At 48.5% G+C, this 13955-nt stretch overlaps 1 protein-coding gene across 2 annotated transcripts; it reads right to left on the bottom strand.

The window, feature by feature from the left end:
* Nucleotides 1–464: 464 nt before the first annotated feature.
* On the bottom strand, nucleotides 465–8214 carry LOC123061886 (transcription factor-like protein DPB). Of its 2 annotated transcripts, none has more exons than XM_044485167.1 (9): nucleotides 8004–8214; nucleotides 7789–7904; nucleotides 2754–2797; nucleotides 2347–2400; nucleotides 1752–1892; nucleotides 1595–1663; nucleotides 1302–1397; nucleotides 902–972; nucleotides 465–819 (listed from the first exon to the last, which is right to left on the bottom strand). In XM_044485167.1, the coding sequence occupies exons 1-9, from the start codon at nucleotides 8105–8107 to the stop codon at nucleotides 729–731; spliced, it is 786 nt and encodes a 261-aa protein (XP_044341102.1). In that variant the 5' UTR covers nucleotides 8108–8214; the 3' UTR covers nucleotides 465–728. The 2 variants fall into 2 exon arrangements, with proteins under 2 accessions (XP_044341102.1, XP_044341104.1); XM_044485169.1 differs by having other exon boundaries at nucleotides 1595–1659.
* Nucleotides 8215–13955: the final 5741 nt, after the last annotated feature.

Below are 13955 nucleotides of genomic sequence, written 5' to 3'. Positions count from 1 at the left end.
CGAACTCTGTATTAGCAATTTCTAAATCACAGACGAAATTTATCACCTACTCCCTCCGTTCCGAATTACTTGTCTTTGGATTTGTCTAGATACGGATGTATCTAGACTCATTTTAGTGCTAGATACCTCCGTATCTAGACAAATCTAAGACAAGTAATTCAGAACGGAGGGAATACCAAGTAGCAAATGCAGCTTGAAGGGACATTTCTTTCAGCTCTCAGCATTATGTCAGGTGAGCTTAGAAGGAAGAAGTATCGATAATCTTGCTACTGATTTACTACCTGATTACACAGGCAAGGTCGAGCAATTTGCATACCTTCACCTTCATGACACTGATCAGGGATGCGGCACTGGAGTGTGCACCGAGCATCACTCATCCATGCATTAATGCATTAACTGTTGTTAGAAAGTTAGATGACTTGCCGGGGGGGGGGGGGGGGGCACTAGGACAAACAGATCATGAATGATAATCAACGAAGCTTGTGCACCGAAGCTGCTATCAATGTTTTCATAGCAGCACATATATGAATCATCTATCTGAGACCTAATAACCTGCTAGGCACAAAAAGGAGACAAAATTTGCAGGTTAAAATCTTCTCAAGCCTGAGAGACTGTCCTATAAACTAGGTCAAGTTTTCATGAGGATATATAGCTATACATAGCTGTGCAAAAGAATCCGGCTGTGCCAGTTCTAACACTTTTAATTCATTTGTAATATTCTTGAGTCTCTAGTGAAGGGTGGCGCGGCCAGCTCTTCCTATGCTGTTACGCCTTACCCCCTCAAGGATTGAGAGATCATCATGCAATGTGAATGGTGCACTGAAAAGAGAGTTGCGGACATCTGGTTAGGAGCTCAAACTGCTAATATGAAGAGAAGTATGTAAAAAAAAAAGATACATACCCATTGAACTCGAAATGGGCAAACTTCGAGTCATCTGAAATCTCAATTTCCACCCTTGCTTTCCTAGATGTCTGCTTAAAGAAAAAATGGCATTAAATACACTTGCACGTATCTTTTTGCTCGTGATCTTTCTATATGCCAGTGTTTTATGTAACTACATATCTGAGGGAAAGACATTCCTAGCACCGCGTAGGAATACCATACAATTTATAGTAGCGCCATTGGTACTGTTTGTTCTAATCTACGTTGCTATGCTACGTTAGGTCAGCAATCATAAACATGGGAATGCCAGAGTGCAAGTTGAGTACAAGGGTGATCTAAATACAGCTATATGTTACAGCTTAGTTGCAACTGGCTGGGTTAAGCATCTCTGACAGTTGCAGCGCAAGAAAAAAAATACCTTGACCAATACGAATGGAAGGCGGATGCCATTAACATTCTCTGCTGAGCTTTCCAGTGTTTGGTTACGTAACTTGATGTTTTGGAGATCATCAAACTTTAAATGAACAAGAAAGAATCATCAGGAGATATCAAATACACCGGTATATATATACAATACTACCTCTGTCCCAAAATATAAGATATTTTTGCAGTTCAATTTTAACTGCAAAAACGTCTTATATTTTGGGACGGAGGTAGTAGTAAGAGACAACAAAACCAAAGAAAAGTTGCTGCATATTGTAAGCAACTTACCTGTTTTTCGATTTCCTGGAGGAGTGCCTTCTTGTTCCTAATCTTGTTGACGAGTTCTTTACGAACTTCCTATAAAAAAGATGGTAGCAATCAACTCATAATCATACAGGAATGGATTGCTGTGCATCTAACCTGCAAAGTAAGCACAAAAACTGACCTCAAGCTTCTTTATTTTTTCATATCTGTAATTTGAAAGGCCCATCCACCGTATCTCCTTTTTTTCTTTTGCAATAACACGAAGTGCAATGAGAACGTTGAAAGCATCATACACTCTCCGCCTAATATTCTTCTCATCAAACTACAAAGATAAATTTGTTTTCTTTTAGCACATAAGTTTTGCACAATTACAGATATGATTTTGTTTCTCCCGCGAAAAACAAATAAATATATGATTTTGTTTTTTGCAGTTTGATGAGAAATGGACTTGAAAGTTCTCGGTGTGATGTTGACATTTAGCTTTGGTTTCAGCGTTGTAGTGTTTGCTGTAACTTAATCGCCCAGTTTTCTGCTAGGTTGTTGTGTTCCAACGTTATAGTTGCAAAGACAGTAAGGTGGCGGTGCTGGTTAGAGGTTCTAAAACGTGTGGATGTTTGTAATAAGCTTCCTGGAACCATGACATTTGGCGGGCCGACACTCTGTATCAGTTCCATGCTAAACGAAATTGGGAGCCATGCTTCTTAATTCAACTTTTTTTAAAGTATATGCGAAAAGGGAACAGAGAAGTCCATATTATACAAATAATAGGAACAAACCCCTTGACCAATATGTGCCATGGACTTCAGCTCTGAATAAATTTCGTCTGCAACCTGTAATAGAAAGTAGCTGGTTGAGGTAGTTAATGACTCAAGCGGGGAGAAAGTAAATCAGTTCCCAAGCATATATCTTTGAAAGGCGTGTTATGTATCAGCAAAAATGGCATGGCAGCAATGTAATACAAGTATTGATTTTTATGCCTTTCAGCATTTAAATGGCAGGATAATTATTTTGCATTGGCATTCAGGATGCTCTTCGTGCTTCACAAGCAGACTGCACAGTTACAGGTTAGATAAAGCCATCCAAAATTACAGCAAAACTCCATTGATATTTAAACATGACATTCGGGAGTGATTTATCATGGCCAATCAATGAAGGATACACGCGTTTGAGCTTTGGAGAATACCTCATTGTATGTTGTTCTTCCTTTGGCTTCAACTTTCTCACAAACTGCAAAATCATGTCAAATGCTCATCAGGTCAAAGTACCAGTGTGTTAGCAATTCAAGTTTACACTCATGACAGAAAAACATCTCGCATCAAAAAGGTTACAGTGAAACATCTAGTACAAGGGTATAACCCCTCTATTGCACATCTATGACCTCACGAAATTTCTATCAACGCAACTTCTTCTGACCTAGAACCAGTGTACACCAAAAAGTAACCGCAATGAGCAATGAGCTTTGCTATATACTGATACATCATTTGTAATGTCACCTACCATACTCTAAATCCCAACATGGCATCAAGCTAACCACCAACGTTTTCTTCCAATCTGACGTGCTTTGTTGTGCCGCTTCTGCAGATGGACTTCGACATCCTCATACGTATACGCAGGAACAACCTATCTAACTCGGTGCACAGACATACATCAACCTTGGTCTGCTCAGATAAACATTCACTACTTGTAAAATGGTTTGGCAGCCCCCTACTGTGATAGTATTGATGGCAACAATACTCCAGCATAATACTGTGGAAGAACTACAGCTGATCATTACCACACAACAGCACAACAGAATACACCACAACAACCAAAAATCAGACAATTGAGGTCTCAACCACCGAACGCCCAGCCTGGGAACCCTCGCCCTCCCCCTCCCGGTTGCTCCCGCGAGCGATGCCGAGGGGAAACCCTAGCCGCCGGCCTTAGGGCCCCTCCTCCTCCCCACCTCTCCCCTTGCCGGCGCCAGTCGCGTTGACGGGCGAAGCCCGGTCAGCAGCGGCGGCGGCGAGGCCTCTCTTCCCCCGCTCGATGATAGCTGACGCGGGTCGGTGTGGTCGGGCGGCGGCGCGGCGCTAGCAAAGGGTGCGGCGGCGGCTGGTGCTGGCGGGATGGGCTCTGTGGTGCCCCCGGCGTGTTCTGCCCCAGAGTTGTGGCGGCAACCACAGTCGAGAATCACGTGGGGCCCCCTTCGGCGTGCGCGGGGGCATGGGCTGGCTCCCGGGGCTTCCCCGTTTTCCCTTGGAGCAGATCTGAAGACGGAGGCCCTCCCTTGAGCTTCTTGCCTCGCCGGCCGGCGCTGGCGGCCTCCTCTAGCGGTTGGTGGGGCTGAGGATCTGGTAGGGATGGATTGGGGGAAACCCTTGGCTGGTTGCTGCGGCCACGATGCAAGAGGCGCCCCGCCGTCGTTCTCCTTCTTGAGGGCGGCATCGCGATCCTACCCTCACCCTCTCCTTCCTGTCCCAGGTGGAAGTCCAAAATCTCCGGATTGGGTGGTGACGGCGCTCTGGCGTCGTTTTCTTCTTGAAGGCACCACCTTGGGACAGCGGAGTGGTGGTCGAGGCTTCAGCACGGGATGTGGTATGTCGGATATTTTCATTGGTGTTCCCGCTCAGCTGCTTGCAGTTGAAGTTGATGCCGAGTTGATGCCTGCGAACGGCGGTGGCGATGTTGGGGTGTGCCGCTGCATGGTGAGGTGGCCGTGCTTGTTGTCCTCTTCCCGGCAACCAGATGGTCCTGGTCATGCGAGCTCAGGGGTGAGCGACTCTGCCTGTCGACGGCGCAGTGTCCTCCGATCCAGGACTAAAGGGGGCCTTCTTCGAAGGTAGAGGAGGATGGCGGACCAACAATGGCTGGCCTCTAGGGAGTTGACGGAGCATGGCAATCCTCCTGCAGCGGTTCACTACCTTGTCTTAGTCGCATCGTGTGCTCGCTCTTGTTCGCCAAGCGCCTCGATGCTCAAGCTTGCGCTTGGTGCATTCGGTGCTTGTTAGTGGCTCCTTTGCTATCATGTATCCTTGTTGTTTGTGTTTCTTCTCTTTTCTCTCTTTTTTGCTCTTTGTTTTGACTTGTATGAACCTGTGATGTGGTGGTTGTTTTATAATACAAAGAGGGGACCTTTTTCGTCAACTGCCAGGAAAGATCGCTCCTAGCTGGCAGGGTTGCAACAGCCAAACATCCAGCCGCCTGCTTGCAGCCGCTGAATGACCGGCAGGCAAAGCTGCCGCTCCTAGACGCGTGCTCGCAGCCGCCGACCGCCCAACCGGAAAAGACGTTGTACTCCCCTCAAGCCGCCTACTTCCAGCGGCTGAGATCTCCTCAAGCTCTGCACACAACCGCCTTTGACTTTCCCCTCTCCGCCTCCGCGCTGTCTTTTCCTTGTCCATACAGCCAGCGCAACAGTAAAAGAATCTCGTGCCCCTAGAGCCGCAACGCGGTGGGAACACATGGTACGATTGACTTCACCTGGGCCGAGGCATGCAAGGCATGGTCAACACCGGCTGACTAATGGGGAAAGGAGCAAAACAAACTCTGGATTGTTGTGGGCTCTCGAAATTGTTGCTCTGAGGGCAACTCCAATGTACGACCCCAAACGGATCCGTTTTGTCCGCTTTTTGTCCATTTGGGGTGGCAATGGGGCGGCGTCCGCCCGGATTTGTGGATGCGCCGGCGGTGCGCCCAACGCGCGGCCGCATTTCGGCCGCGTCTCGTCCGCCAGAGGCCATTTATACTAAAATCAACCATAGCAAATAGTTCAAATCAAACAAAGCAAATAGTTCCACATCCGAAATAGTTTTACAACCCAATTGAAATAAAAACAACATCAAATAGTCTTACAACCCAATCAAAATTTGTTTGCATGAAAAAAAATAAACCAATAGATCTACTGGTTGCCAATATGAGTCCACATGTGCTCAACAAAGTCAATCTCAAGCTGCACATGAGTCTTCCAATCACGCATTTCACGATGAAATTGGACAAACTGTTGAAAAGTTGCAGGAGGTAGCTGCTCAGGCTCAACATTTTCACCCTCGAAATCGAACCCTTGGTCGTAGATGCTATCACCACGCTCATCCTCCACGATCATGTTGTGCATGATCACACAAGCAGTCATCACCTCCCAAAGCTTCTGAGTGCTCCATGTTAATGCAGGGTTTCGAACGATACCCCATCAAGATTGAAGCATAAAAGCACACTCCACATCCTTCCTAGCACTCTCCTGCATTTGGGAAAATCTTTGTCTCTTCTCTCCTTGCGGATTGGATATGGTCTTCACAAGAGTTGACCACTGAGGATAGATACCATCAACTAGGTAATATCCCTTGTTGTAATGGTGGCCATTGATCTCAAAGTTGAACTCTGGGGAATGGCCTTCTGCAAGCCTTGCAAACACTGGAGAACGCTGAAGCACGTTGATATCATTGTGAGAACCAGCCATGCCGAAGAAAGAATGCCATATCCACAGATCTTGTGAAGACACCGCTTCAAGTATGACAGTGGCATCTTTCACATGCCCCTTGTAATGCCCCTGCCAAGCAAATGGACAGTTCTTCCACTTCCAGTGCATACAATCTATACTACCAAGCATGTGCCCGGAAAGCCCCTATCGGCATTGATCGCCAACAACCTCTCCGTATCAGCGGTAGTTGGCTCTCGTGTACTCAGGGCCGAACACTGCCACCACGGCCTTGCACAAACTATACATTGAGAGGAGACATATGGACTCACTCATACGCACATACTCATCCACGAGATGACCAGTGATTCCATATGCAACCATGCGGATAGCCGCGGTGCATTTCTGGTAAGAAGAGAAGCCAAGGACATCCTCTTTGCACTCAAAGTATGGGTCATATCCTACCACTCCCCCCCGAATACGATTGAACACATGTCTCCTCATTCGAATCGGCGATGAAATTGATGTGGTTTGAAGAGTGCGGCATTCTCAAAGTAATCGGCATAGAGAAGGGTGTGGCCTTTCTCCCTATTGCGGTTCAAGGACGGAGCATGGCCAGGGATTGATCCCCTGAACCGAGGCCGCTTCCTACTAATGTGGTCATGGACGGCCAATGTAGCCACCACAAGCTCTTCATCATCCGAGGACGGATCATCCGATGAGCAAATGAAGTTGTGAAAGAAATAATAAACCCCACTATCCATTGTACCTTGTGAGCAAAGCGTCGAACGCCTTGCGGTCGTGGTGGAGACGTGGTCGGAAAGTGCACGTCATGCTCCCCTCGCAGGCAGCAAAGCAATGTTTGGGGTCGATGGTGGTGGTGGGCGCTCTGCCGCAATGCACGACCTGACGGAAGTTGTTGGGGTCGATGGGCGACGCCGATGGACGTAGCTTCTCTCACACCGGCAACGAGGAACCACAAACGCTGGCAAAAAGCTTTCCGGAAGGCAGGTGTGGGACAGCTATGGCATGGCGTGGTCGTGGTTCGGACGGCCTTGGTGGAAGGCAACGCGGCCAGGAACGGGGGTGGTGGCGGCGATGGCGGGGGGCGAAGGGCGGAGGGAGGGCAGGGGAAGAGAAAAGGGACGGCTGTGCCACCGATGGGTGGGCCAAGGGGAGGGCGGCACGTGCCCCGCCCGTCCGCGCCCGTCCGTTTGGCCGCAAACGCGTCCCGAAGTTGGGCCGTGAATGGGTCGAAAGCGGACTGAAAACGGACATTGGTCCGTTTGCTCCCGCGCGTTGGGCCGTCTGTTTTGTCCATTTACCCCCAAACGGACGCGGACGGACCATTCAGGGTCGCGCGTTGGAGTTGCCCTGAATCGACTCATATCGCTCCACCACGGAGCCACTTGCCAACAGGCCCACCCATCAGCAGATCACTCCACAAAGCACAGCACATTGACCAAGTCAAATTGTGGACTGAATCTCAACTTGAAGACACCAATTGATTGAGAGAGCTCCTGCACCTTCTAACCTAGATTGGCCATTCTACAATTCAGTTGGGGTAAACAAAGCAATATTCTCCGACAAAATCCCTCCACAAACGGAACCTACACCAAGATTGGAATCTGCTACAGCAATAGCCAGAGCAAAGAAAGCATTGGAATCCCACACATCGTCTATGAAGAACACCAAGCCCCGCATCAAATCGCCCAAACTGGTTCCTTCCAGAAACGTTCCACAAATACCCCAGCAATATATGCGCGACGAATCACGCTAGTTAATTAGCAAACACTCGAGCTTTAACCATGGCGCATAATCTGACCTATTTTGCTGTACTCGCGGAGCCCCCAACCGGTGATCCTCGGTGCCGCAGCCTTCTCCTTCTTCCTATCTTTATCCGGGTCAACAGCCCCCTTCCTTTGGACCGCATTACCGCCGCTGCATCAATCAAGAAACCCCCAAAAAAATCCCCTCCCGTAAAGCCTCGATACGAAGGATTTGATCAAGGAACCGAGAGCAAGGATGGGTGGTGGTTACCGTTCGGGAAGCGGGGGGACACTGGAAGCTTCGAGAATGTGCACGCCGGTCAGGTCCAGTGCGGCGGTAGCGGCCGCAGCAGCTCCGCCGCGGGGAGGCGCCATTGCGGTTCGAGTGATGTTTCGGCTGGCCAGAGAGGGGGGAAGAGAGAGGTCGTGTAAAAGTCGCTTTTTTCACCCTTTACCAGAGTAGTACTGTAACTTTCAAGGAGGAAAGGGCAGGTCGTGGACATTTATTACCTGTTCACACCTGTAAATTTCAGGAAAAAAAGAATTCATGAGGGTTGAAATCCTACCAAATTAGAAATAATACCAAAAACAATACAAAATCCACTTGATTCAAATAAGCCCTTAAAACACACTACGAAACTACTTTCGGAACCACACTGCTTGGCCGATTCATGCACGATGCATAATCGGACGATGTTCTACCGTGTGCCTTCTTACACCGATGGCTAGATTAACAACATCGTCCATAAATCATGCAGCCTACGTCGTGTGTACAGCATCGTTCTAAACACATACAGTGTGATAATATTAAAAACATGGACTTGGTTCTAAAATATATTCTCTCTGTTATTCGCAAAAAAAAACATATTCTCTTTGTTTCATTTCACTTTTCATATTAGAAAATCTATTTATATCAAGGAAAACTATGAAGTGTTGTTTAGACTAGGTAACGGTGATGCCCTACCTCATAAGTGCCATAAATCTCGTGCATGTATTGCCTCACTACACCTCCACCTCTAGCTTCTAATACACAATGAAAGAAAAAGTAGGAAAATAATAATACACAATTAGATGTAAATTAAAAGCGGTAGAAGTACTTATAGAAAACTATATACATCCATATGACCCACACGTTTGGTAATCTTTCATGCGTAGAAGCATTTCAAGCATCCAGCTCCGTACATAACGATGGACCATATTAGTGTTGAGGGGCACTATAGAAATTAAACCCTATTACCTAGTACTACCCATGAGTCGAGTCCCCGTAACCCCTTGAGCCGCGCCCCCTCCAGGGCGATTGGGGGCGGGCGGGGGGGAGGGGGGAGGGGGGCTAGCCCCCCTATCACCGCCCCCCTCCTCATCGCCCTCGTCGTCCCCAATCGCGGATGTAGGGTAAGCTCGTGCACCACCGGTGATGGGAATGGCGAGGATCTGGTCATGTTGTTGTTGCCTAGAGGGGTAGGAGGCACGGGATCCTCCTCCTTCGGTCGTTTATCCAGGCGACAATCGTGGGATGCTAAGTCGGCAAGGGGTGCAGCCGGTCAACGGAGTGACGGAGTCCTGGATTAGGGGGTCTCGGCATGTGAGTTGCCCATCCTTTGGGTTGGGATGAGGACCCCCCCCCCCCTAAGCCTATTCCTGGCAGGCCTTGTTCGTCTGGTCCAGAAGCATTAAGAAGGAATGACGCAGAGACTTGGCGTGTACTCCAAGACGTAGACATAGTACTCGACATGTTTGCCCCTTAGATACAACCAACCATGTGTAAACCCTAGGTACCCGGTGTCTATATAAACTGAGGTGCCGGAGGCATAGAGGGAAGATTCATTCACATCTGATCTCATGGTAGATCAACTTGATGTGGAACGAAGCATGAAAATCAAAAAAAAATCCTACGAACACCCAAGATCTAATCTAGAAGATGCATAGCAACAAGAGGGGAGTGTGTCTACATACCCTTGTAGACTGAAAGCGGAAGCGTAAAAACGCAGTTGATGTAGTCGTACCCTTCGCGATCCAATCACCATCCAAACCGATCTAGCGCCGAACGGACGGCGCCTCCGAGTTTAGTAAACGTGTGGCTCGATGACGTCTCTTCCTCCTTGATCCAGCAAGCGAAGGGGGAGAAGTTGATGGGATCACAACCGACACGACGGTGTGGTGGTGGTTGTGATGCACCGGCAGGGCTTTGCCAAGCCAAACTGGAAGGAGGTGGTGGGAGAGAAGGGAAGGGGTTGTGCTAGGGAAGGGGTACGACTGCCCTCCCACCCCCACTATATATAGGGGCAAGGGGGAGGGGTCGGTGGCCCTAGGGGGTATAGCTTGCCCCCCAAGTGAAGGGGGCATCTAGAGGGTTCCCCCAACCCTAGGTGCATGGGCCAAGGGGGAAGTGGTGCCCGGCCCACCAGGGCCTGGTGCGCCCTCCTTTGATGCCCATGTGGCCCTTCAAGGCTGTTGGTCCCTCTGGTGGACCCCCGGAACCCTTTGGTGCCACCCGGTATGCTCCCTGTGGACCCCCAAACTTTTTCTGGAACTTGAACAAAATTTTCCCATATATACATCTTTACCTCCAGATCATTCCGGAACTCCTAGTGATGCCCGGGATCTCATCCGGGACTCCAAACAACCTTTGGTCACCAATGCAAATATCCCAATACTACTCTAGCATCATCGAACGTTAAGCGTGCGACCCTACGGGTTTGAGAATCATGTAGACATGACCGAGACACCTCTCCCGTCAATAACCAATAGCGGGACCTAGATGCCCATATTGGTTCCTACATATTCACGAAAATCTATATTGGTTGAACCACGATGTCGAGGATTCGGTTAATCCCGTATTCAATTCCCTTTGTTTGGCGATATGTTACTTGCCCGAGATTCGATCGTCGATATCTCCATTCCTAGCAATCTCGTTATCGGCAAGTCACTTTACTCGTTCCATAATACAAGATCTCGTGACTAAACTCATTAGTCACATGAAGCTTCTTATGATGTTGTATTACCAAGAGGGCCCAAAGATATCTCTCCGTCACATGGAGTTACATATCCCGGTCTCGATCCATGCAACCCAACAAGTACCTTCGGAGATACCTGTAGAGCACCCTTATGGTCACCCAGTTACGAAGTAGCGTTTGATAGCACAAAAAGTATTTCTCCGGTATCCGGGAGTGGCATGATCTCATGGTATAAGGAACTGATACTTGACATGAAGAAAGCTGTAGCAAACAACTAAACTATCTGATGCTAAGCTTACGATTGGGTCTGTCCATCACACCATTCTCCTAATGATGTGACCCCGTTATCAAATGACAACTCATTTCTATGGTTAGGAAACCTTAACCATCTTTGATCAACAATCTAGTCCAGTAGAGGCTTGTTGGGGAACGTAGCATGCAATTTTAAAAAAATTCCTATGATCACGCAAGATCTATCTAGGAGATGCATAGCAACGACACGGGGAGAGTGTGTCCATGTACCCTCGTAGACCGAAAGTGGAAGCGTTAGGTTAACGCGGTTGATGTAGTCGAACATCTTCACGATCCAACCGATCCAAGTACCGAACGTACGACACCTCCGTGTTTAGCACACATTCAGCTCGATGACGTCCCTCGAACTCTTGATCCAATAGAGGGTCGAGGGAGAGTTCCGTCAGCACGACGGCGTGGCGACAGTGATGGTGATGTGATCCTCGCAGGGCTTCGCCTAAGCACTACGACGCTATGACCGGAGGAGTAAACCGTGGAGGGGGGCACCGCACACGGCTAAGAGAATAACTGTTGTGTCTTTGGGGTGCCCCCTGCCCACGTATATAAAGGAGGGGATGGGAGGCCGGTCGGCCCCTAGGGGTGCGCCAAGTGGGGGTTGTCCCACTAGGACTCCTAGTCCTAGTCGGCTTCCCCTTCCTTCCAACAGAGAGGGGAAAGGGGAAAGAGGGGGAGAAGGAGAAGGAAAAGGGGGGCCGCGCCCCCACCCCTTGTCCAATTTGGATTGGGCTTGGGGGGCACCACCTCTCGTGGCTACCTCCTGAAGGAAATATGCCTAGAGGCAATAATAAAGTTATTATTTATTTCCTTATATCATGATAAAAGTTTATTATTCATGCTAGAATTGTATTAATCGGAAACATAATACATGTGTGAATACATAGACAAACAGAGTGTCACTAGTATGCCTCTACTTGACTAGCTCGTTAATCAAAGATGGTTATGTTTCCTGACCATAGACAAAGAGTTGTCATTTGATTAAACGGGATAACATCATTGGTTGAATGATCTGATTGACATGACCCATTCCATTAGCTTAGCACCCGATCGTTTAGTATGTTGCTATTGCTTTCTTCATGACTTATACATGTTCCTATGACTATGATATTATGTAACTCCCGTGTGCCGGAGGAACACTTTGTGTGCTACCAAACGTCACAACGTAACTGGGTGATTATAAAGGTGCTCTACAGGTGTCTCCAAAGGTACATGTTGGGTTGACGTATTTCGAGATTAGGATTTGCCACTCCGATCGTCGGAGAGGTATCTCTGGGCCCTCTCGGTAATGCACATCACTTAAGCCTTGCAAGCAATGCAACTAATGAGTTAGTTGCGGGATGATGTATTACAGAACGAGTAAAGAGACTTGCCGATAACGAGATTGAACTAGGTATTGGATACCGACAATCGAATCACGGGCAAGTAACATACTGATGACAAAGGGAACAACGTATGTTGTTATGCGGTCTGACCGATAAAGATCTTCGTAGAATATGTAGGAGCCAATATGGGCATCCAGGTCCCGCTATTGGTTATTGACCGGAGACATGTCTCGGTCATGTCTACATTATTCTCGAACCCGTAGGGTCCGCACGCTTAAGGTTTCGATGACAGTTATATTATGAGTTTATACGTTTTGATGTACCGAAGGTTGTTCGGAGTCCCGGATGTGATCACAGACATGACGAGGAGTCTCGAAATGGTCGAGACATAAAGATTGATATATTGGAAGCCTATGTTTGGATATCAGAAGTGTTCTGGGTGAAATCGGGATTTTACCGGAGTACCGGGAGGTTACGGGAACCCCCCGAGAACTATATGGGCCTTAGTGGGCCTTAGTGGAAGAAGAGGAGAGGCGGCCAGGGATGGGCCGCACGCCCCTCACCCCTAGTCCGAATAGGACAAGGAGAGAGGGGGCCGACGCCCCCCTCCTTCTCTCTCTCTCTCTCTCTCCCTCTCTCTCTCTCTCTCTCTCTCTCTCTCTCTCTCTCTCTCTCTCTTTTCCACCTCATGAATCCTATTCCAACTAGGATTGGGGGAGAAGTCCTACTCCCGGAGGGAGTAGGACTCCTCTTGGCGCGCCCTATGGTGGCCGGCCGGCCTCCCCCTCTTGAACCTTTATATACAGAGGCAGGGGCACCCCAGAGACACACAAGTTGATCCACGTGATCATATTCTTAGCCGTGTGCGGCGCCCCCTGCCACCATAGTCCTCGATAATATTGTAGCGGTGCTTAGGCGAAGCCCTGTGACAGTAGTACATCAAGATCGTCACCACGCCGTCGTGCTGACGGAACTCTTCCCCAACACTTTGCTGGATCGGAGTCCGGTGATCGTCATCGAGCTGAACGTGTGCTAAAACTCGGAGGTGCCATAGTTTCGGTGCTTGATCGGTCGGGCCGTGAAGACGTACGACTACATCAACCGCGTTGTGCTAACGCTTCCGCTGTCGGTCTATAAGGGTACGTAGATCACACTCTCCCCTCTCGTTGCTATGCATCACCATGATCTTGCGTGTGCGTAGGAAATTTTTTGAAATTACTACGTTCCCCAATAGTGGTATCAGAGCCTAGGTTTTATGTGTTGATGTTATATGCACGAGTAGAACACAAGTGAGTTGTGGGCGATATAAGTCATACTGCTTACCAGCATGTCATACTTTGGTTCGGCGGTATTGTTGGATGAAGCGGCCCGGACCGACATTACATGTACGCTTACGCGAGACCGGTTCTCCCGATGTGCTTTGCACATAGGTGGCTTGCGGGTGACAGTTTCTCCAACTTTAGTTGAACCGAGTGTGGCTACGCCCGGTCCTTGTGAAGGTTAAAACAGCACCAACTTGATAAACTATCGTTGTGGTTTTGATGCGTAGGTAAGATTGGTTCTTGCTTAAGCCCGTAGCAGCCACGTAAAACTTGCAACAACAAAGTAGAGGACGTCTAACTTGTTTTTGCAGGGCAT

This window comes from Triticum aestivum, chromosome 3A (genome assembly GCF_018294505.1).
Source record: "Triticum aestivum cultivar Chinese Spring chromosome 3A, IWGSC CS RefSeq v2.1, whole genome shotgun sequence".
In the NCBI taxonomy this organism is placed as follows: Eukaryota; Viridiplantae; Streptophyta; class Magnoliopsida; order Poales; family Poaceae; genus Triticum; species Triticum aestivum.
The sequence above is the reverse complement of the archived record's forward strand: the minus strand, read 5'-3'. Positions and strand labels throughout refer to the sequence as shown.